This window comes from Athene noctua, unplaced genomic scaffold (genome assembly GCF_965140245.1).
Source record: "Athene noctua unplaced genomic scaffold, bAthNoc1.hap1.1 HAP1_HAP1_scaffold_31, whole genome shotgun sequence".
NCBI classification, from domain to species: domain Eukaryota; kingdom Metazoa; phylum Chordata; class Aves; order Strigiformes; family Strigidae; genus Athene; species Athene noctua.
In genome coordinates, this window is record NW_027437536.1 from 1,569,756 (window position 1) to 1,594,034 (window position 24,279).

The following is a 24,279-nucleotide window of genomic DNA, read 5'->3' on the forward strand; positions in this document are numbered from 1 at the left end:
TCAGAGGCTGCGCTCGCTGTGGGGATTAGCCCGCGCTGCCCAGCCCATGGCAGCAACTGCCTCAGGTTCCCCGCATCGTAAGATAATCCTCTCCTAGAGAGTGTGTGTTGGAGGAGCTTGACCGCTGCCATCCCCGGGACCGGCGCTGCCGTCCCCGGGACCGGCCCCGGAGCCGCGCTGCCCGCCCCGGGACCGAACACCGGTGCCGCGCTGCCCTTCCCAGGACCGGGCCCCGATGGCGCTGCCATCCCCGGGACCGGGCCCCGACGGCGCTGCCATCCTCGGGACCGGACCCCGGTGCTGCGCTGCCCGCCCCGGGACCGGACCACAGTATCCTTGCAGCTGCTTTGGACACTTGCTGTCATTCTTCCAGCTTCAAAGAGAAATGTGGGCCCGATCGTGCCGTCAGCGCTGACAAACTTTGTGAATCCATGCGAGCCCTTCACCCGAAGGAAATGGAGGACTGGGATGTCGTTCTGAAAGCATCTCGGTACTTTCTGGTAACTGACAGGCCCTTTTCCTTTCTCTTTTCCCTTTGCCAGTCTGTGTTGCAGGCCTCAGCAGAGTCCAGCAGGGCTGGGCTCTGTTCTGTGCTTCGCGAGTCGTTAGTGCACTGCATACAGTGCCACTGCTGGATACTGACCAGCTAAATAAATGCTGGAAAGCCTTGGTTTCACAGAATTTTGCTCACCCCCCATGCGATCTAGAAAACAAGCTGCCGTTTGGAAGCGTACCTGTTTCCATGTTCATAGTGCCTTCTGACTGTGCATAGCACAGCCTTTGCTGCTTCGGGAACCGCCACAGGAAAATACCTGATTAAGATACAAAGTAGATGCGACTTGGTTGTTTTTCAGATAATTTTTGCTTTCAGAAATGAGAAGGGCTGATGCTGACCTCAGCGTAGCAAAGGCAGGTCCCACGCAGGCGGAGTGCTCCTGTGCTGTATGTACATGGGTGTATAATGCAGCCCACATGAGCTGGGCTGATGGCAGCTTCAGTTTCACTGCTGTCAGAGCTTTGCAGCTCCCTGAGTGAGTTGGCTGCTCTGAATGAATGTTAGCGTAATGTATGCAGCCGATAAGCGATGTGAGTGCTTGAGTGACTGGCGAAGCGCTTTAACGTACCATTTTCAGCTCGATGTTACGTGACATCAGCAGAAGGCCACGTGCCAGTCCTCAGGCTTGATATTAAAGTCAATCTGCTCTTTGGATTTCAGAGGCCAGAGGAAACACAGTGCTGCCTGACACAAGCCCACAGACCAGCCCCAACCCAGCCGGTCCCATCCTGCGTTCCCTGCTGGGCCTCAGGTCAGTGTCTTCCTTATCGACGAATCAAGACGTGCGATTCAATGAAAAGAAAAAACTGCGACTGATCGTCTTTGACCTGCGTAATGCCGAAAATGTGATTCTGTTTGGCTGCAGAAAGGGAGCATGTATGTATCATGTGTATGGTTTTGAAGGTATTTGTTTGGAGAGATGAGCTTTTGGTCTGTTTTCCTAAAACAAAACCTACGCAGTTTTGCATATTTATTTGCAAAACTATTTGAATTTCTTACAGAAGTTATTTTTTCAATACATGTCATAATTTAATATTAAAAAGCTTGTGCATTTTTAATGCAGCCTTCTTGGCTCTGACAGCTCTGCCTGTCGCACACAGCTACTGCGTTAGTAAAGGCACTTCATTATCTTTTGTGCCAGGTATTTATTTTCTTTTGAACAAAATGGGGGCATAACAGTATGTCACTGTATAACATTTTAAAAGATTTCCCACATCACTGTACAGTTTTATCCAGGTTCAGCCACACTCTAAGAAGATACTCAATGTTTTTCCGCTTTGCAGGTCCATACAGTTTCTGGTAATTGTCACTGCAGCATTTTCAGCTTTTACCAGTCCCTATACAACGGGAAAAATCGGGGATATGCGGGCATTTAGGTACTTGCAGGCTGATTTGAGTCGGGCCTTCCTGTGTTCAGAATTACTTACCTTCAGCGCATGATGGATTTTCCAGTCTAGGTTCCAGTGGGATTGCTGCCGCGCTACATGACTGCGACGCTTACAGCTTCGGCCGGCCAAGCCTGTCAGAACTGTCTGCGTCGGTGAGAACCTACGCTTTCAGATCTGGGAAGCAGTGCGTGTCTAGGCTGGAACACAAGGGGATCCCGAGCCAGGAGACTTACCAAGGGTGTGGTACTGAGCCATGCACAGTAAAACAGGCTCGCTGTCTGAGTTTTGTTACAGCCGTCCCTGACAGCCCAACAGTTAGCCTCAGAGCAGCGGGCGTGATGCCAGGAGGCACTCCAGCCCTGAATCAGCCGCTCCTTAGTCCCTTCAACATGGCTGGGCAGCTGGGGGGCAACAAGGACTCGGCCGAACTCTCCCTACAGCGAATCTCACCAGCATCCCAGGGCTGGTACCACCAGCTGCAGCAGGAGGCATCATGACTTTGCCGCTGCCAAAGCTGCAAGGTAAGTCACGTTTAGAATTTTTCTCATAGGTTCTTTTGCCTGTTTGTTCCACCTCATCTCTCTTTTAAACCGAGTGATCTCTTTTCCAATGAAATGTTGCTCTTGCTGCATACTGGAAGTTAATACTTGGATCGTTTCTAAATACTTGGTACTGAAGGGATATTCGCATTTTTATAGAAACAGGTTGGAGCTTGCATCTTAGATTCTGTGGGTCAGTAATGTAAAGTACTTGAATGACTCAGTAGGCTTTTCTGTCATCAGTGATTAATCTTCCGTACTCGGTTCACTTCAGAATTTCAAATGGCAACATGAAGACAGGTATTAGGTTTCACCGCCGCTGATTAGGGTAGCTGAATGAACAGGGGCAACTAAACCCACGGTATTGCATCAAAATCACTTTCAAAAATCCCTTTTACTATAAAATCAGAGTTTTCTCAGCTGCCATCAGTGCCCCAGACGTGCATGCTTGTTCTTGCTGTGGAAGGTCTGCTTTATCAGTCAGGTTGTGCCATCCTCATCCGAGCTGTTGAGGGAGTTACATGACTCCAGAGTCACAGGCAAAAAGTTCATCTCTGTATGGATCCTCCCCGTTGTCTCAGCTGTACCATGCTTGCAAGAGTTCTACCCTGAGATCTCTGCTGCGTCCTCCCTGGGGTCTCAAATCAGACTGCAAAGCAGTTCTGCGAGACACCTTACCCCTGTTCTTCCCCAGTATTCTCTGCCGTTCTGGGTCTCACCCTGTTAGAAACAGTACTCAATCGAAACACAGAGGATATAAAATGCAGATGTATTTTTTACTCCTCAGAATTACATTGATTGCTTCTCAGAAAGCCGCTGCTGCTGAACAGAACTTAACCAAGTATGGCAAGATAAGTATTAGCCAGCAGGTTACAATTGAATTGTACAGCTTTAATGGAAAAGGATGCGGAGGGACTGCCCGGTATGAAAGTGATAAAGGGGTGAGCAGAAGTATCAAAGCTTCAGCTTTTTCCATTTCTTTCTTTGTTTCTTTTTATTTCTTGCAGATGGAAATGGTAGGAAAAGTTTTCCTCAGGTGGAATATTAATTTTAAAAAATAAATTCTCTGCACTGTGCCTGAAGTACTGTTTAGTTATTAAGCTCTGGTGACTACTGGTTACCAGGTGAATTGTGTGAAGCACCAAATCCTACAGGTTGTCAAGCAGAAAAAAGAGGAGGCAGCTCGTGTGTCAAGCAAACTCCCTTACAAACCGCGTGCATAGTACTCTCACCTGCTGGAGCAGCGACTTGCCTTTACCTTGTGCCTGCTTTAAAGTTTAGTGTCAACACACCTCTCTTCTCACAGTTGTAAACGGGTTTCACTTTAGTGTTTAAAATACCGTCTCTCTCAGAGCATTAGGCTGCACCGAAGAACCTGTCCTTCCTAAACCACAGATGAAAATGACACACTGACGCACAAATTCTGCTGCGTTAAAATTTGAGAGTGCATGTAAAGCAGGGAACTGGAGATTAAAAAAATAATGCGGGAACAGGAGCGAGGAAAAGCCGATATAACAGAGTGAAGGGCAAGTGGCTTTTTAGGGTGGGTGGGGGATGAAATCTCAATGAAGAAACAGGCATTGCAAAAATGCATCCTTCCACTGCGGAGTGCTCCAGGTTATAGTGGCTGGGCACGTAGTATTCTGCAGGAACATCAACTCGTGCCGTTCTTACATCATTTCTTCACCCCACGGTGCGGAGCTGGAGGGTAGGGATTAAGCTGGGAAACCTTTGCTCTTCATTTAGCCAGGGGCGTCTAATTGCGAGCTAAAAGGTGCAGCTCTGCTGCCAAACAACTTCTGCAAGCAGTGACCTTACCAGGTGAGAAGTTTCCCGCTATAACCGTTGCTGGCAGATAGAAGCATGGGATCAAACAGGGCCTTGCTGGAGCATCCGGGGCAGTTCCCTACCTGTGGATGCCACCACACCTTCCATAACGTAGCGAAACCAGGCGATACTCCTCAACTTTAATCTCTCTTAAACCTCACCGGGCCTGGTCGGCCGAGAGGAGTGGGGGACGTGTTTCCATGCTGTTCTCTGACCTATCTCACTCCTCCTGTTGTCACGCCTGCTGTCCCTGGGTTGCCAGCGCAGCCAAGCCAGGTGTCCACAGCGTCTGTGAGCTGGAGCTTCTCCTGCTGTCTTTTACTTCTTCTCTCATCAGTAAACTGCTAAACCTTTTCATCACAAACTACCTCAGTTAGGTCACTCAGAAGACAACACCCTGAAGACTTTTTGATTAGCGTACGAATTCAGAAAAGTCCTGATCTAACAGAGTACTTGAATTCATACTAAACGCTGATCAAGGGAATAATCCCACTGAATCTTCTGTGATCCATATATGCGTTTAACTGATTTTCTTCTCAGGGGCTTTCAGACCTCAGGGTGATTGGATAAAACAATTACACCTCTTGCTTGTGGAAAGAGAAAAGATTCCTTCAGTGACAGGAATCACAGGAATCATAGAAGAGATATGTTAAGCATTTAAAATGAGAAAATGAGTCTCTTTAGGAATTCAAGGCACAGGTAAAATGGAGTGACTAATGATACGGAAGTTACCCAGTACAACTTATTCAGTGAAATTACCGATTCTTCAGTTGTCAGTTACCTAGAAATAAGATTTTTTTTCCCCCAAAATATATTTGTGTTAAAGTGTTCAGTTGCTGTATGGTTGTGATCCCCACTAAGTCAACGTGAATGTGTAAATTCCTGCTGTGACATTTGCACAAAAATGTGTTTTCCCTGGCTCCTATTAAGCAAATTTCATATGCACAAGGAATGTGCAAAGAATAGACACTTGGAGGACGCACCCTTCTCTCTTCCCTTGCACTTAATCAATTAGTAAGACTTGAGTGATCTGGGTCATGTCCTTAGGAAGGGTTACCATTCCTTTGTGTTCCAAGAGAAAACCACAACCCTTCCTTTTCCGACCACACCAGCTGGCTCTGTTGGAGTATTTGTCCTTCAAGGTTTGGTGCTGCGGTTCTCAAGTGCCCAGAACCCGTGAAAACAATCTGAGATTAAACAGCAGAAATTCCTGGTGTGAGGAAGCGCAGCCTGCCTGTAAAAGGAGGTAAATGGCCACAGGGTCCCTCCTGCCTCTTACTGATTCAGCAGATGCTTATGCATATGTCGGCTCAAGCACTGGGGTGTCCTGTTAAATATAAAAAATGGCCATTGTAATGATCCCGTCAGCTAATGGGGAAGCTGAGGCACAGAGTGGCGAAGTGACTGCCCTGTGTTTCTCAGCAGGACGATAGCAACACCAGCCTTAGAAATCATGTTTCCCAGGTCCCGTCTGCCAAGGGTCCGTTTACAGATTTGTAGGGGAGAGCACGAGAGCGCTGCGTTTAAATTAACGTCAGAAGAGAACGCGTCAGAGAATACGTTGCAGGGTATTTTCCGGGCATTCCCACAAAACTTTTCTTACAGATTGATTTCAAGGCTGAATCCTGCTGGTCTCGCAGGCATATCTCACTGGCTTTAGGGTGGCTGCTTCTGTAAGTAAAATCAGCAATACTGAGTCATGTACTTTAGCCCAAGCAAAGGTTCTGTTAGAATAGGAGAAAAAGAATGGTTCAGAGAAAGCACAGCCGACGGCTGAAGTGTAAATGCTTTTCCTCCTTTTCTGTCTTCTTTCCCTAGAGCAGTACATGGTTGCAGTAGGGGGTGGGGATTAAGCAATCCTGTCCACTTTCTGCACATCTAAAGCAGTTTGTATTTTTGCCTGAATTTTTGGTTTCGGAACAATGTCATGAAAGATTTTTAGTTCTACATGCGGTTACATTTCAAAAGTGTACCTGCTTTTAGAGGCGGGGGAAGGAGAGAAGGGAGGAGTACCAACTACTTGGGTCTCGTGCCAGACTTTAAGGTAAAATTAACTCCTTAAAAAAGATTTTTAAAGAGAACACAACCTTTTTCTAATGTGCATTAAGAATGTTGGAGAGCTTACTGAAGCATGTGCTTTGAGCTTTCAGGAGCAATCTGTGGTCAGGGGTTTGAAATGAAAACTGATCTGTGATTTACATGGTCAGTGGAAAGAAAATTAACTTATGGAAGGTTGTAATGAAATATTAGACAAGTAAAAAAGTAGATGGGGATCTAGTGGAACTAAAAAGTCCCATCTGGAGGAATTGTGTGACATTTTTACATTGATCTGTGTTCTGCGTGAGTTGTAATGTTAGTGGTAATTTTATGGGACTGAACTGAAATGAAAAGGGTGTTGCCACAGACTGCCGACAATATCGGCTTGTGTTCAGTGGAGATCCTGCATCCTTTTCCCCATTTTCCTATAATGTGGCTCATTGCACTTTTTTTCAGCCGCTGTCGTTGAATTGATTCAGCCTTTTACTTGAGGTTATTCAAGAAGAACATCCAGTGCTCACAGATACAGTCTAGCAGCACATTTCAAAGCAACACTGCTGCTTCCACTGACCCCGGCACAGCTGAGGCACTGTCCAGGGGACCCTTTGCAATATCTGCTGAAAGGGCAGGTTACCACTCGGAAACACAGTTTATTGACAGAGTTTGAAAAATACGTTCTCTTCTGATTTGTGACTCATCAGCACAGTAGGAGTGAAGAATCAAAGCTTCTCCAGAACACATCTATCTGTTCCTCTGACCCTTTGAACTCTGCTGTTCAGTGCAGGACATCCCCGATTGCTCTTGCTGTCAGCTTCGTGGAGAATGAAGGGAGAGAAATACGTCAGAGTGACACGATGCCACGCTCCCCGCACTCTTCTCCTGCTTTTGTACTAGACAATCTTTCGCCTGTTTCAATAATCCAGACTTTACTGCTCTGGGAAAGAGGAGCTCTTGTCCTACCTTCTGACATAACCCTCCTTCTGTAGTCTCCCCGTACGACACCTTCTGATTTATCATCGTTTACGCCCCTTGAAATGTAGGGCTCTGATTTGGCAGAAGATTAATATTCTTTGGAATCAGTAGGCTCTATTAGAGCCTTTGGGGAAACTCGTCCCATCATGGATTTAAAACACCTCCAGTTTTCAAAATCTAGAGAAGAATCTTCCCATCAAAGGCTTGCTTCCCTCTGTTATTAAATGAATTCGCAGTAGGTCCTATCAAAGCCTTGTTTGTTGTGGACACCTTATCCCCCTGCTCACAGGAGAGGTGTGTTAGATTTCCCGAGCAGGTGAAAGTACGTTTATGCTATTTCTTTTTCTCCGTTCCTTTAGGAAAGACGTAGGTCTGATTCAAATACATGCCAAGCATTCTAGTTTCTTTGAACTGCACAGGACTTCAGCTCGGCTCAGCACCATGCAGGATTTGGACACTGCCGAGCAAACACAGACCGTAGCCTTGTAACTCTTCTCAGTGTTACTTTTTTCTAATGAAAACTGGAGAATCGGGTTTGAAATTATACCATGTGCATATCACCATTAGCTGAAAGAGGCTTACACATCACATTGTACAACTAATATATGCAGTGTATTAGTTTGAAGCAGGGCGTTGTTGAAGAATATAGCTTGAAAGAAACCATGTTATTTCTCCAGGAAATTAGTTTTGTAAGCATCTTTGAAAGAGGAGAAATATCCCAAATCTATCCCAAACAGGACAGATGTTTTTCAGCAGAATGCTGTGGCTAATGGCTGTAGGAGCAGCCTCTCTAATCACAGGCTACTGTAAAGGTCAGAATTAGGTATTGGCTTTCCGTCCTGTGCATCTGAAACAATATACCCTAGCGAACGTAACCGGGAAACGGTGGTAATTGAGCCTATTGAACCCTCAGCATTGCAGAAAGACGAGTTTTGAGAGAAGATGCTGAGTGGATCCTGCAGCTGGTAACTGTCATCCTGGGAATAATGACACTAATTACTAGATGCTCGCCCCAGACCCTTGGCCTGTGACTTTGACGGAGTCAATGACTGCTGCTCTGGAGAGCGTAGTGCTGGTAGATTTGCAGTAGGTGTCAGCAGAGCAAAAAGGCCCCAGGGAAGAGACTTGGCTCTGATGATCTTCAGGGTCCCCACTTTTACAGACCACAAGGACCTCACTGAACGATCAGATAACGTCTGCACAGACCACAGAGCAGTTGAGGATTTTCTAACAGAGAGATCCATTTCATCATAAAGTTCCTGATTTGTAAAGTTAAGATTACGACCACGTAAGCTCAGACTCATAGCACTTGCAACCAGCAGGTTTTACTTTTGAGGCTGTGCTTTAAATGAACCACAAGCCCCATTTTTTTCTATCGTCCTTCCTCCTGACCCACGTTAAGTGGACTCTATTTCTCCTGGAGTTAGTTTAAAATACGACCAAATCTTTATTGACATAATTTAATTTTTGTAGGCCTTTAAATACTGGGAAGTTTATTTTATGTAGGAGAGTGGGTCTAGTTCCTTGGACTGTTGCGTTCTCTGTCTCTGTCTCTCTTTCTTCCCTCCCAGCCCACAATAAGTAAGTATATGAATCTGGTAATATCCATAAATTCAGGGCATATAATCTAGCTGTCTTCTAAGGGTGAATATCAGGGATAATCCTGTATCCTTAAAATCAATAGTTGACTGGTGGCAACAGAAGAATTCCAGTAAAATCAAGATTCTGTTCATCAGGCACAGAGGAAAATGTAAGGAGAGCTGTATTTCTCTTGCTCCTGCAGTTTGTGAAGGAAAGGATTGTTGATATACTTTGGAATATTAGTTCAGAACCTTTGATCAGATGGAGTGAAAAAACATTTGAGTGCTGCCCCATGCTGGAGCCTGTTTTGTCTCAACAGCCAACAAGGTAATACTGTAACACCGCAAATCCAGGTTACTTACCCTCCTGTGCGACTAGCTGACGGTTCCTCATATTGTCTTCAGGGAGACAGGAGAGACTGTCGAGGCAGAGCTTCTCTTAACTGCATGTGCTGCTTCTGATGGTTTCCCACGGCACTGCGAGGGGACAGGAGAGATCCTTAAGGCCTGGGTGAGTTGTCCCGGTCTGAGCTGTCAAGCTGCCAGCTGACAGAGGTCCTAGCCACCTTTAGTTAGATAGAAGAGAAGAACTGCTTCTAGAAAAATCCTTGCAAGTTTGAAAGAATTCGAAAAACCAGTGCTTAAACATTGCTTTGAATGTAGAACCTGGAGTACAACCCTAGTATCTGTACAGCACTTAGAAGCAAGAATAAACATGGCGCTTGTATGAGCAGTTCATTTCTTTTCTGCAGCCTGCAACAGAGAACTTAGTTTGTAAACTTGCTCTCTGTTTCAGCACTTATTTCTCACAGGCTTGTGCTGGTTTGCTTTGCTTTGTTTTGTTTACTGATTGTGCCCATAAAGGCGAGGGTACGCAGTGCACTTAGTTCCCACAGCAAGGTAAGAATGCTGAAGTTCCTAAGGAAGAAAGCAGAATGAATTTTAGAAGCCACACAGGTACTAAATGGTTCCCTTGGAGACCACAGTGTCATGTAGACTAAGAGGAAGATGTGCCCAGGCGTCTGAAACCAGATACATCAGGTGAATCATTGCTGTCTCCCTTAATGAAGGTCCTGTGATTCCCCACGTGAAAATCTCTGGAAGAGTGTGTTTTATAATGGTAAGTGCAGTGTTTGTCTCAGAAGGAACAAACTATTAGAAAGGTACTGAAGTAGCAGGTCACCATTTCAGTGTGGCCTCTCGGCTCTGAATTAGAAACTATCGGCTGTGACTGGCTTATTGGAGAAAGAAGTCTGCAAGGCTCATTTAAAAACTTAACATTATTTTTTCCCGTTTAAAACTCAGTGACAAAGAGGCTGAAACTCAAGTCAGGTTCAGGACTTAAAATTTCTCCTCTAGAATTTTCAATGTAGATTCGTTTACAGTTGCCAGGAGACTGTAGGGGCAGACACTCAGAAGTTTCTGGTACAGAGCTGGATGACTTGCTGAGCTTCAGCAGAATTGCTGAAATCAAGGGGTCCTTTTAGGTCTGAGTAGTTTATGCTCATCTCTATAAGCAGATTACATCTGCTACGTTAGCTGCTGTTTCTGATTACGCTTTATTCCTTCAGCTCGCAGATGAAAAACTGACTGGATAAATGGCTCCTTCTCGATTTGACGTACTTCTCCAGGGTTTTAATTATGGCCTTTGGAGGTGGAATCCCTTTTATACAAGACCAGATTCACAATCAAAAAATATCAATTGGGTTTCTTCATGAAAAAGTACTTCAGGTCAGTGCAAGGAGACAAGTATTTGCTGTGTTTAATTTTCAGAAAGCAATGTGATGACAAGGGACTAATATAAAAGTTCCGGTGGTGCATGTGGTTTGCCAGAACCAACTCGAGTGGGGGACGTGTGTCCTGCTTTAGAATGGTTTGAAATGTCAACAACCGCGCCTTTCCCCTGTAAAACAGACAGGGGCTCAGCACAGGGGGGGACAGAGGAGGACAGAAAGGGCTCTGCTACGCTTTTACTGCAGAGTTCCTTGGGAAAAGCAGAGCAGCAGGATGCAGTCCAAAGAGAAGTACTGGGGGGAAGCATCTTCAGTTAGAGGTAGTCATGCTCTCTTGTGCTTTCCTGGGAGGCTGAGAGGACAGAGGGGAGAAGCACGGTGCACTGAGAGTCCTAACTTCATAGGGTTCGATACACTCGATGGCAGTTTGTCTCCGGGGTGTTGGTTTGGGTTTAGGGTACAAGATTTCCCTGTGAATCCTGAAGGTAGCTATCAAGTACCCAGAGACCTGCAGTATCTCTTCAGTGCTGTGTTTCCACAGAGCAGGGGGCAGAGCTTGCCCTCAAGTTGTTCTTACTGTAGGTAGACTTCCTAGATAGAGGTATCCCCGCAAAAATTATGATCATTTTTGTACGGTTGCTTGTTTATAATTTTGTTTTCTATCGGTGCCTGAGGAGCAGAGTGAGATCCCATTGTGCTGTGCACTTAGAAAATCCTGAGCTAGAGCAGCTCCCAAAGCGGCACGTAAGGCAGGAGACCCCGGGTTAATATGGTCAGACAGGGAAGACAAAGAAACAGGAAAGCAGTAGCGGTCAGTAGGGTCTTAATGGACACTGTCTGTCCTTGACGGGTAAATGAGAGAGAATGGGGGAAGAGCAAAAGCATGCGTTCTGTGTGGAGAGGAGGGACCTACAGGGATAGTATGATATAAAAAGCTATATAAAAGGGAGAGGGGAGAGGAAAGAGAATCTGAAGATGGCAATTGAGTATCAGCCAGGAGCAGCCCATTTCAAGGAGGGGCAGAGGCACCCCTTCCCTGCTTTCCCAGCCCAGTGGAACATGCAGAGAGAACAGAAACACACGGTCTTACCAGGGCGATGCACATCCAGATGATTAGCCTGGTAACTTCCTAATCCTCGCTGTCTGCTGTTCACAGTAAGAAGCAAAGGGTTGCTCTGGACTCTAGAGTCATATTTGCCCTGCTTGCAGAGTCTCTTTGCATGTGGTAATGCCCGCTGGAGCAACAGCGCCCTGGAACGGGAGAGTTACAGCATCTCCATTCCACACAACCCTCAGTCATACACTTAAATTCAAGTATGTACTTAACAGCACGAATTAAAAGTCATCTCAGCACTTGCCATGAGTGGCAGCAGCACGGAGAGATTCAGCAGTAAAGAGCACACCACCAAACTGGGAAAGAAAAATGTCTTCAGTAGTGAAGGAAAACAAGTAATGCCACTAATGTGAAAATGGGGAAGGAGGGTAGGTCACACCAAGGGTCCGTGACGGTCCGGCAGGAACGCTAAGGCAGATGCTGCACGGAGCTGAAGGGCTGCGCCAATCCTGCTCACAGTGCCAGGACTGCCAGAGCAGAGGGTTACATCACTGACCATAAACCTGGAAGCAAGGGAATTGTTCCCCTGGAGCTTTTTCCCCGAGCCCTCTCTCTCCAGCCTTTGCTTAAGATTCCATCAGTAGCCGTCATTAGCTTGTCAGTGTATGACCTGCCACCCTCTTTGCCAGGATGCTGAGGTCATCAGGGCTCCATTCTTAGCTGCTCGCAGCTCTCTTTCCTACCCCAGGCCTCCCACTGATAGCATTGCTGGTTGTCCCACTGGTTCTCTCCCCTCGCCCTGGGATTTCTGTCCCTTTCTTGCCATCGTGAGAGGGATTCTGTCAGTCCTTATAATTAACAACCCCAACTCTCTCGACCATAACAGACTCTTGCTTTCACCATCCTAACTGTTCCCCTCCAGCACGTTCAGTGCACTCCAAAAGCCAGCTTTTGCCTCCACAGAACAGTGCCCTGTTTAGACGGCCCAGCTGATTCCTACTGGCTGCCTTAATTTTCCTGTTTTATCTGAAGCACACACTCTCCTTGTAAACTTTCTCTGATCAGAACCCTGTTGAGTTTCACAGGCTTCCAAACGTTACCTCAGTGTTCACAAAACGCTCTACGGTTCAATTACAAATGTGCTCCAGGAGCTGTATCATTCTATAGCACATTGATACAGGCACAGGCTACCAAGAAACCCAGCACTAAATCATTTAACATGAGTCCAAAGACAACTGCAAATTGCTATAAGTGGTTAGTCAAAATAGATCCTGAAACAGGAGGAAGGGAAAGAATGTTACAGTGGTCCCTTGCTGAACTCTCAAGCAAAGGAGAGAACTGAAGTTTAACTGTGAAGACAGAATGTGACATTCCTGTTTGTTGATTTTCTTTTAGGACAGTCAGGAGAGAAAGCTGAGGTTTCTTACCCTCTAATTGCGAATCATGACATCTCACTGCCTGAAGAGGAAAGCAAAGCCATCATTCTTTTTCTGACCGTGCCTAACAAAATCCTCAGACAATGGTGCAGCAGCCCATAAAGGTTTCTCCCAGGGTCTGTCATGCTTAATACCTTCCATTAACTGAAGAAAGCAGTTTTTAACTTTCAAATTGATTCAAAGGAGTGGGGAGAAGAAATCATAAAATACCTAAACTCACAATACCATGGAAAGATTTATGTTAAAATAAGCCTTCCAAGAAGTTAACTGTAGCTTTGTTCAGATAAAAGACATAAAAGACATAAAAGAAATCTCCCTTCTCTTCAGAAGACTTTATGATCCATTTTCCCCCAGAAAACTTTCAGAGGAAGTCATTCCAGAAAAAAACAAATACAATAGTGAGGTTTTTTTTAAAGCTGGGAAAATAAAAGAAACAAAAGTAGGGTTTTGGTCAAAGTTGAGCTAAGTGTGATTTTATCTTTTTACATGGTACATATCCTGCACAAAAGCCATGAGACATGAAAAACAAGAGGGTGGGACAAATTTTGACTTAAACCGTAACCCCATTATAATTAATCTGTGCTAGATAATTTACCAACAGGGCAGCATAACACTTGCAAGAGCTTCCATACAACCAGCAGCTAGATTTCTTGCTTTTTATTACTTTCCTTCACGCCTCTAGTATGAGAGTGGCTATCCTGACTGATGGGCTGAATCTCTCACCCAGTATCTCCCTTAGAAGCAGGTATTCCAGGCTGCAGTCAGGATGAAGTCATGCAGGATTTCTGATGTCACGAATGGAGATGAAACAATCCCACGTGATCTCTCTGAGGAAATAATTGATGCTCTTTGCAAGCACTGTACTCCTTGGCCACAACACCGGTGAGACACACTCTTGAACTTCTGCCTTTATCAGTGAATCACCTTGTGTCAAAGTGAACTTTCCAAATACCACTTTTTGAAAGCCTCGAGGGCAACTATGACATGATCTTAGAACTTTTAGTCCAATCTCCCCACGTTGACCTTTCTACCTGCTTCATGTTTTACCTTCTTCAGCCACAGCAGAGGTGATGTAGGAGCCCAGAGCTGGACCACCGGCCACACACGTTGCTGCCTGCAGCTCTGTGGGCACGAGGGTACAGTCCCTCTGTGGCACCAATGCACCCGGAGAATTGTCTGAGGTGGTTACTGCATTCCCCTCCTGACGGGCTCACGCTGAGTTTGGTTTCTTCAGCCACCTTTCTCTCTGCTCTGTTTAAATAGAGCCTTCTCCAGGCTGCGCGTTAATGGAACATAACATCTCAGTGCAGTATTTCATCCTCCAAAGGAAAGAGAGGCCGCTTCCACAGAGATCTAAAATCTTATTTTTAGCAAATTAGGAAAATGTCCACTGTTTTCAGGGGCACTACTCACAACTGTAACAATATATTACTCAGCGCTGGTGCCTACTTGATCTAGAAATAAAAATGAAGAATACTGGAGCATTAGAGGTCCTTATACTATTTGATTACCAAATACTAAGGCAGTTAATTTTTCAAAAGTACTATCGATGGCAATATCCATCTACCTCAGCCAGCTCCGGCCTCATCTCTGCAGTTTACCAGCCCAGCCGGCCTCAGCTGGGGGCAGGTGGAGATGGTTTCACTTGTGGGAATCATTAAAAACTTACAGCAGCTCCCCAAACCTAACGCTGTTCCATCAACCTGGGATTACTAGAGTGAAATATATTAATTTAATTGATTGAAATCTTCTGGACAAATGCGTTCCTTTTATATATGACACGTTCTCAGCTGAAAGAAGGGCCTCTTTCTCCCAGGTTAATGCTGGTGGAAGGTATCATAGAATCCCAGGTTGGAAGGGACCGCGAGGATCATCTGGTCCAAGCTCTCTTGACAAAAGCACAGGAAAGATCTTCCTACAGGAGAAAAATATTCTTTTATTTCCTGGAAAAGTTATCCCTGGTTTCTAGAGTTCGACCAGTTTAACTGTATATGTTGATGAATGTCGTTTGCACAGTAGAGGTGGAGCCAAGTCTACTTCAAGACCTCAAATGTAGATCCCTGAACTACAGAAGGGGTGAATGACAGAGCTGGAGTTTGCAGGTAGGACAAAAAACAGGTGGTGGGGGGGAACCAGAATAGCATGTACCACTGTCTCTAACCTTCTTAGTAAGTAAACCAGAGCTGAGGTGGGTAACAAAACTGAGCAGTTTTGAGAACCACAGGCACCTCCGTTGGCGGGTAGAGTAGCTCCCTGTTGGGTGCAGCTGTTCAGGCTAACTTTATGTAATAGGAAAAGATGGGTTGGCTTATACTACCCATGGGATCTATGTTGCACATCTGTTAAAATGAGATGAATTATCCTCCCCTCACTGATCGTGGAGGGACACCAGATGAAAACACAGAGTAAATACTCACCATTTGAACTATTTTAGGAAGATGAGATCTACCCGAGCCAAACCGTTCTGACAGAAATAGTCAGATCGGTCCTAGCCCTTCCTCTCACGTCAGAGTTGCTGCCATAAATGCTGGTAAATTCCCATTAAGGAGAATATTTAGCCCTTGTAGCAGAACATAGGGTCTAGAATCCACACCCTATCCCATACTGGATGCAGTATTTCAGTTTTTAATCCCCTGTGACTGATGGAGCACTAAAATAAATATTCACAGCATTCTGTACTGCGATGCTGTAGCCTGAGCACTAAGATATAGCTCTTGTTACATTTTTATTTCTTTATATTTTCCAGAGAGCGGACCTGGGTTTTTTATATCCCATTTTGCTCATCAAAACTGCACTGTGTTTGCCGACCCAAGTTCACCACCTCTGCACCTCTGTAATCATTTACACTAGAGCAAAACAGTATCAAGGGAAAACTGAGACCACAACCCCACATTGCAATTCTTCTCACTCCCTTTGTAGGGCTATAACTAAACACAGAAGGTGAAATGGCGAAACAGGCCAATTATTACCTTCAGCCCAGCCTGTTCCTTCCTTGACACGAAATCCCAGCTCGTGTTTTACTCAGGTTTGCCCTTCACTGTGAAGGCAATCACTAAACTGACACAAAGTGCCTTATATTTATTTCTCATCTAGCCTTACAGCAAGGAAATGTTCTTCTCCATCGTGATTCCTAGCATCCACTCAGCAGGGATATGCTTGGCCAGAAAACTACGTGGTCTGTAAGTTACTGCTGCCCTGTCCTGAGCAAATATGATGGTTTAATTAGTATATTCATGGGTGAGCCGTGGTGAAACAGCTTCCAGAGGTGACGACCTTGCAGGAGGAAGCGATGTTGGGCACTGAAGTCTGCCTGCACACTGTAAATCAGAGAAATAATTCTGCGGAATCAGTAAGGCTAAACAGATGTAAAATAGTTTATCTGCGATCGCAGCCAAGTTCTAGATCTCTGCTGCCCACCAATGCCTTCAGCTAGAGCAGGTAGCAATGGCTGCAGGAATTAAGGGAAGGGTATTTGTCTAATATGTCTGTTCTTGACTCTTCATTTCTGCCAGGGACACAAAGCAGTAAAGTTAATTGTTTCTGCAACACATGACCAGAAGCCTCCTTCCGCACAGTGTAGGGAAACCCTAATAAAGTCCTGCGTGGGACCAGGGTCTCACTCTCATGTTTACATTAGTCCTTAGTACATTCTTCGGCCAATTACTTGTACTCATAATTGCATTTCTACATAATCTGTTTTGATTCATTTGTCAAACACGATTTTGAGACACGCTTCAGTGTCAAATGCTTTAGTAAATTCTAGATGTTTTCATGTACTTCCTTCCATTCTTCCATTAATTTAGAACCTAATTTAAAAAAAAATCATTTCTGCTTTGCATGATTTCTAACTGTGAACCTTACGTAAGCTCCCATGTTGTCTCTGAGGAAGCATGACATTTCAGTCAACAGTATTTGTCTCGAGAGTAAATATACTTTATCTCCTAAACCACTCCCAATGTTCCTTCTATTTTTGTGCTTTCCTGGTGCATTTCTGTCACACACTCATTTTTTAAGCCTAAGAGCAAAATGGCATTTCATTATTACATAGTTTTTACATAGTTTTAGATTTTAACTCGGTATGGCCTAAGTATACACGGGTCTATATAGAGCGAGATCAGACTTCTTTTAATCATGAGTCAACGTCTGTTTTATTAGGCTAAAGATGACATGCTGGTTGCATAAATCTCCCCCCAGCAGAAAATCTTTTACCATTAGACGTAGACATTCATGCCGTAGGATTTCCAGTTACTGCTAAGTGTCCCTACCTGAAGAGTTGTCTGCTCTAGAGTCTGTACAGTCTATATAGGCTGTCCAGTTAAGGGCACCATTAGGAGATGATTTATCCCGTCCTGATACATCTGAGATAAGTGGGATGAGTGCTTTCTGCAGCTGTCTTCTTTCTCCCCTGGCCACAAGCGTCCCAGATGACTAGCTTCAACCAGGCTCCAACTCTTTACAAGTAGAGCAGTTTGAGAGAAATTTCTTATCTAATAAAAATAAAAATAATCTGAATTGCTCCTTGAAAGCTGCCAGACCTGAAGACAACATTCAGTACCACGATGCCTTTTGTTTGTCTGAAAGTATCTGCTGAAAATGCAATAATTAGAACGGTGAATTGGATTCACCTCGTTAATATCCGTATCATATACTCATTTTTCCAGGACTGAACTTTAACAACTCTTTAGAATTTTGTCCTGAAACTTAAACATTAGCAAACAATTTGTTGCTGAAGAAATTCTTTATGCATAGTGTCTCCAATTTCTGTCAGAATAACTTACAGTAAATACTAACAGCAATCTTAAAAATCCAAGGAGTGAAATATTATGAAATATTATTTGTTAGAACTCCTGTGTCTTTATAGTGCAGAAGAACAGAATCAATCCATGAAGCAGCGGAAGGTCTAGTAAATCCTTTCATACATACCAGTTCATATTTACTAAGGATTCCCAGGAGCGCGTTCCTGCAATCAAGGGACAGGGCTGCCCAGCATGAAAACACACTCGGCACGGAGCAGACTGCATGAATAACTGCCCGTCAGAGCGGCTTATTAAAGGGGAACTACAGTTTTACAAGACAATTCTTGTATCTGACAGTCCAATCTAAAGACAGATAGCTATAGAAGTATAAAGAGTTCAGGGAAAGCTATTTCTTACTCTGAAGTTGAACTAGAAGTTCCGTTTCTAAAGCATTAAAAGAACAATCAGAATGTTTTGGTGGGCGCATAAGCACGGCCCTTTCTAGACTGGAACGTTCATCCTTTGCATTTGAAGGCAGCGGTGGTATTTGCAGGCGGTGGGATGAAGGGGCTGGCAGTGTGGCTGTGGAAACCATTCTCCCTTGTGTAAGCAGAGGCCGCTGGTGATGGCATCTGGGGTACGCCCTTGAAAACCTCCCAGCAGGTGCCCGTGGTGTACGACTGGGACCCAAGAAGCCTTCCGGAGCCGGCTGCTGCCTTCCAGGCGGGATCGCCCGCAGGCACTTACTGGCATGACCGGAGTCTCGCCAAACATTTTCCCTCTAAATGCTTTACCAGGTTTGGCAACCTCCCACAGGCCCCTGGTGGCCCAGCCCAGCCCCGTGGCCTCCCGCAGAGCTCCGCAGCTTTGCAGCAGGCAGGGCAGGGGCTCCGCACCGCTCGAGGAGGGGCTGAGCCCCGGCACCCGTGCCTCTGAGGAGGCGGGAAGCTCCTTTCCTGGAAGGCCTCGTCCTGCTTCATTCACCTCGTTAATGGGTTTCTCTTCCTCCTCTGACTGATGTAGAGGTTCTTAGAGAGCAGGGAGATTGAAGCTGAAGAGAATGACATTTTAAACATTTGGGGTTTTTGGTGAGGGGAAGAGTGTAAGGAAAATTCCCTTTAAAAAACCCCACGATCCAAACCAAAAAAAGCTGGCACAAACGATCCCATGGCCTTTGGGTGATAACTCCGCTTCATACATCTATTTCAGCCTTTTAAAAGTGTCTTAGCATTCTTTCCGTGCCTTTGAGGTGATTCAAAGGTAGGCACCTGAAAGTGGAAGGACAAAGTACTTCCTTATTGAAGTGCAGCATTCAAAGCCAGATGAAAACAACACCATAGGCCACAGGAACAGCCCCTGCCACCTTGTTCAAACCAGAAACATTTTGTCAGGGTTGGTTTAGTGCTTGAGATCGAGAGATCTAAAGTCTGAAACGTGTTCGCTCAAGAGCTGATCTAGACTCAAAGCCCACCAAAGCCAACGTGAGTCTTTCCACGGATTTCAGAGAGCCGGGGTTGAGAGAACAAAGGCGGCAGCTCTAAAAGTGCTGCCCAGAACTTCCGACCCTTTCTTTTGTTGACCACTGCTGGCACTTTAAGCCGTGTCATGGTCTCTGCCTGGATGCTGAGACTGTCCTAGCAGTGGTGGATTTGATAATGGTCATAATCTGGATTTTCCACTGTGAAATACACTGAGTTGTTTTATTGATCGTAACGCATCATAAAAATCATCAGGTGGAAACATCTCACAGTCACTGAAAGAAAGCTTTGCTCCTTTCCCAGTAATACACTTGATAATGTTTCCCTTGGAAAAAACCAAGCAGCCTAATAACTTTTTGTATAACACTCTGAGAGAATTTACTGCTAATAGTTCTCTCTGAGAACATTCAGATTCCAGGAATATACGGCTTGGTTTAGAAAAATTATTATCAGTTCTGAATGTTATAAAACGGACATAGTTTCCAGAAAAGGTTGTAAACAACTATTGGGACTTTCTGTTCCAGGAAATACATAAGCAGCGCTTCACTGCTTCACCACCCTCCAGAGAAAGTTCTCGTTAGCAAGGCAACCCTTGGTCCAAAGTTAACTAGTTATCCGCCCCTGTCCAAGATGCACACTGTCAATCAAACAAACACACTACTGATGGTGATGCCTGCGATGCTTCTGACAGCACAAGACGTACCACTGATGTAAATTCTATTTGTGCAGAGCACACAGGGATAGAGACTGACTCCTCGTAAAATCTCGTTGCACTTTTTCTCTGAAGAACGTAAAATCTCATGCTCTGGCACGGGCAGAAAACAGATTTCCCTCTTTTGCAGAAATGAAGCCACTTACATTTATTGTAGTACTGTAAAACTCAGACTTTTTTTTTTTTATTCTAGAGCACCAGATGATATACCAAGGTAAAAGCTAGGCTGTATCCATGATAATCATACCCCTCCTAAAACACATCACTTGGGCAACCCTTGGGTATTTACACAGAGTTACTAGGAGATGTTCACACATTTGCATTTAAACATCAAGCTCAGGGAAGCTGTCTTGTTCCTTGTATCACTTTCAGTATAACACAGCAAGAACACTCTGAAGTATTTCCAAAGGAACATAACTTAGGAAACAACCACTTTCAGTACATGCAACAAAGCCACATTTTTTAGGCTAAAACATAAACAGTTTAATTAAAAATATTATGTAATAAATTAATAGTTTTATCTCCTCTCTGAACTGAGAATCTTTATCTCCTTTCTGAACTCAAAAGTAATTAATCAGCCTTTATATTCCTAGTAGTCCCATAATCTGTAAATACAAAAATTCAGATGCAAGAAGGAAGTAAATGCCGATGAAGAGTCAGCAGAAGGGAAGGAGAGGCGCTCTCTTTAACCCCTCGGAAAGATACTACACCAGTGCAATGAATGCAGTAAACGTCACAGTAGCTCTATAAATTCAGATGTTGCCTTTGAATACCTCTGCTGGCAACTGGAGTCCTGCATCCAGCATGCTGGTTATCCCAAATGTCATCCTACTGGAGGAAAGGCTTAAACACACCTGTAGGTGATCAAAATAAAAGTTAGAGGAAGATTAAAGATTGCTGAGCATACTTCAGAAACACCTGGGCAAAGCCTGGAAGGGAACAAAACTTCCCTCTAGCTCTTGCCAGACTTCAGTCCAGGTTTCCAAAAGCCACGCCTTGGCTGGCTGAAGCCAAGAGGAACGTCCAAGGAAATTCAGTTTTGGCTTCTTAAGTCTCTCTGAAAATTGTCCACACTGGTCTGTGACAGACCCCCAAGATGATGATGCGTGTATCGGGTACATGTAAGCCCGAGGCTGAAGTCATTTTTGTAACAGAAATGCATAAACTTTTCTTTCCATTCTGATTAAGAGCAACACACTGTAAAAAAATAGTAATTTTTAAAAGAGTCTTTCCTTCAGATATAAAAATCTTTTCCTTTGTGTATACCCAAAGATGGAACATAGGTAGCCATTCCTCAAAGAAATGAGCTAGAGCATAGAGGTCACTCACCCCAAATGAAAATTGTACAGAAAAAAGAGATGATGAGTATCGGAAACGGAAGCAATAACATTTCTAACAGAATATCTTTAATAGAAAAGCAAACCAGTTATTTATTATATAATTTATAAGCCCTCCACATTACCTCCTAGGAGGAATATTTCCAAGAGGGATTTGCTTTGTGTCTGTAGAATAACCGGATATGTTTTGACTGAAAATGTTGAATTTACCAACAGGGCCTGACAATGAAAAAAAAAAATTACAGAAAGCGGTGATATTTAAGTGAGATGGAACCCACATTCCTCTTTTGTGGTCATACGCAGCAAGTATGAAATATAACTGGACTGCATCTGTACATTTTGGGGAGTATCTCTTATTTATTGCAAATGTATTTCATGCGAGGTAACAGTTCTGTCTCCATTCATCCTCTTCAGAAGATACTCCTAGTCTCTGTGACAAGAATTTCCAATTCATTCATGGCCAAATACTGCCTTTGGGTTTCTCGGAGTTCGTGTTATGAAAAGGAATGTTTCTCTGCTCCAAGAGCAGTGCCTCCGATTCAGTGATGGGATGCACTGAAAAAATAAGGTGAGAACCCAAAGAGATGACAAGATGACAAAACTGTCTGAATTTACGGAAAGGAGCATTTTTCAGTTTCCTCTTTGTAAATGAAAAACATACATGCACAGTGTGAAGAAACACACTGTGCCTGAGATCCGTGAAACGTGTCAGCCCGAACCTTTTACGGTTTAATGACGAATATTTTTCAGGAGGTGTGGGTAACGTATATTCTGTTTGCTGGGGGAAAAGAAAAGTCTTTTCCTTTCTCGATGTAACAGTCCTATCCCACCCCCATTTCCCCTAGCTCTAGACAACCAGCACTGGGATATCTCTGCACTGTGAATTAGGAGGAGTATGAGGGTTGGGGTCGGGAAGCTCCTTTCCCCCACAACCGCCTGTCCCACACTCGGATCAGCCCGGTGATGATGTTAAGCTTGGGCTAGGGTTTGGGTTTAGACATCGGAAGCTTTCTAACCCTCACGGCCGAGGGAGGATTTCCTCGGAACGGTGCGCTCCTCGGCACGGCAGTTCCCACACGCGGAGAGCCGGCTGCCCTTAAACCTTAGCAGAGGCCTCGTTTGAGTGCCGCATCTCCGGGAAGGACGCGGACAGACATCCTTGAGGGCCAGGTGGCTGAAGGGCTCGGGGCCGGGGGTAAAACCAACCAAGCAAGCGGCGATTCCTTGGGCAGGAGCGTCCCGAGGGAGAGCGGGGTCCTCCTGCTGGGTCTGCCTGGCAAGGCGGCACTGAGGGGAGCTCCCGCCGGCTTTCCAGAGAGCCGGTTCTGCGCAGCCGAAGGAGCTCCGGGGCAGAGCCAGGCCAGGCGGAGCGGGGATCGGGGAGCAGCGTTCGGGAGGCTGCCAGGGAGCCCCCGCCCCGGCCCGCGCTCCTCGGTGCGGCAGCCAGGCGGGAGCCGGCCGGCGTTTCCCCTCCGGAGCGCCGGGGACGAGCGGCAGGACGAGGGGGTGGCTGGGGGCTCCGGCCCCTTCCCTCGCGGGGCGCCCCCCGGCCGCCTCCGCCCCCCGGGCCCGGGCGGCCGCTGCAGCGGGGGCGGCCCCCGCTGCTCCCGCCGGGGCCGGCCGCCCCTCAGCCCCCGCCTCCCCCGCGGCGGCCGGCCGGGGCTCCAGGCCGCTGGCTCCGCCCGCACCGCAGGGCTCCGCCGGCAGCTCCTCCCGCCCCGCGGCTGGAAAACGGCGGCGCGGCGGCGGGGCTCTCGCCCCCCCGCCCGGCCCGGCCGCCTCCCCCTTCCCCAGCGCCGTGACCCGCCGGGTTCCCGCCGGAAGGGAGGAGAAACGCGGCGGAGGTGAGGACCCTCCCGGCCCCGCTCCCGCCTGTGGCGCTGCCGCGGGCCTCCCCCGTTCCCCCGGGGGCCGGTGTCCCCGGGCTCGCCCCGCCGGCTGCAGCCCCCGCCCGGCGGGGCTTTGCCGAGGGCGAGGTGACAAGTCGTCTGGAGACGCCGGGCAGCCCGCGCTCGAGTCAGCCTCGCTCCAGAAGCTGCCTCTCCTCTTCCTCCTGCTTCTGGTTGTCTTCCCGACGGCCGCTCTGCCCGAAGAGAAGAGGCCTCGCAGTTATTTTGCCGGCGGTCTCTGCTCCCCCCCGGCGGCAGCTGAACAGGATCCGCTTCCAGCGCCGGATCCGCGGCGGGAGCTGCGCAGGGGCGGAGGGAGGCGATGCCCGCGGCTCCCTCATCCTCGGCAGAGGAAGGCTGTGAGGCTGCCGAGGGAAGAGGCTCTTCCTGTTGCAGGGAGTGCGATTTTCGGGCAGGTGAGGGCTTTCCCCCGCGCGCTGCTGTCCGCGGAGCCGTTTCGCGCTCTGCTTCTTCCGTCCCTCGCAGACAGGGGGGGTTGTTCCGCGGCGGCGGTGAGAACATCCCCGCGGGAGTGAAACGGCCCCGGCCTCGGGTGGCTGCGGGCGGGGCTGTGCCGAGGGGCCCGTCTGGCCTTGGAAGGGTTTCATCTTGATCGGAAGCTTTGTTTAGGGGGTACGGAGAAGAACACTCTGTTATTACTGATTTGTGTCCGCCGCGGTTCTTGGGCTCTGCTGGCTGTGAGGAGCAGCTTGCTTTTCCTATTGACCCCCAGCTAAGCCTTGTGGAAGCAGCGTGAGCAGGAAGCAGGGCGTCTCTGGGTGTGAGTAGAGCCCAGGTGGCTTTTAGGAAGGAACTGTAAATCCTGGGCGCGCATCCCTAGAACGTGAGAGCATGGCTTGTCAGTGACAGGCGGCTGGGTCCGGTGCGTGAGACCTGCGAGCAGTGTCAGCGCTGAGGATGCAGGATACACGACCGGCAAGCAGAAGCGCTACAGCTGGCAGTCGCTCCTTCGGTCTTCCCAACAGCCTGCTTGGTGGTGTGGGC

General features: G+C 46.6%; 1 protein-coding gene across 8 annotated transcripts in view; it reads left to right on the top strand.

Moving 5' to 3' along the window:
• The first annotated feature begins 1,223 nt into the window (after window positions 1–1,223).
• The window catches only part of LOC141974107 (dedicator of cytokinesis protein 1-like), a 53,626-nt gene continuing 30,570 nt past the window's right edge, over window positions 1,224–24,279 (top strand). For 7 of the 8 annotated variants that reach the window (XM_074933395.1, XM_074933399.1, XM_074933402.1 and 4 more), the window contains exon 1: window positions 23,487–23,690. In XM_074933395.1, the coding sequence (XP_074789496.1) occupies window positions 23,597–23,690 (94 nt within the window). In that variant the 5' untranslated portion in view covers window positions 23,487–23,596. Of the gene's footprint in view, window positions 1,308–2,008; window positions 2,466–23,486; window positions 23,691–24,279 lie in introns of those variants that run through there. The other variant, XM_074933396.1, reaches the window with a different exon arrangement.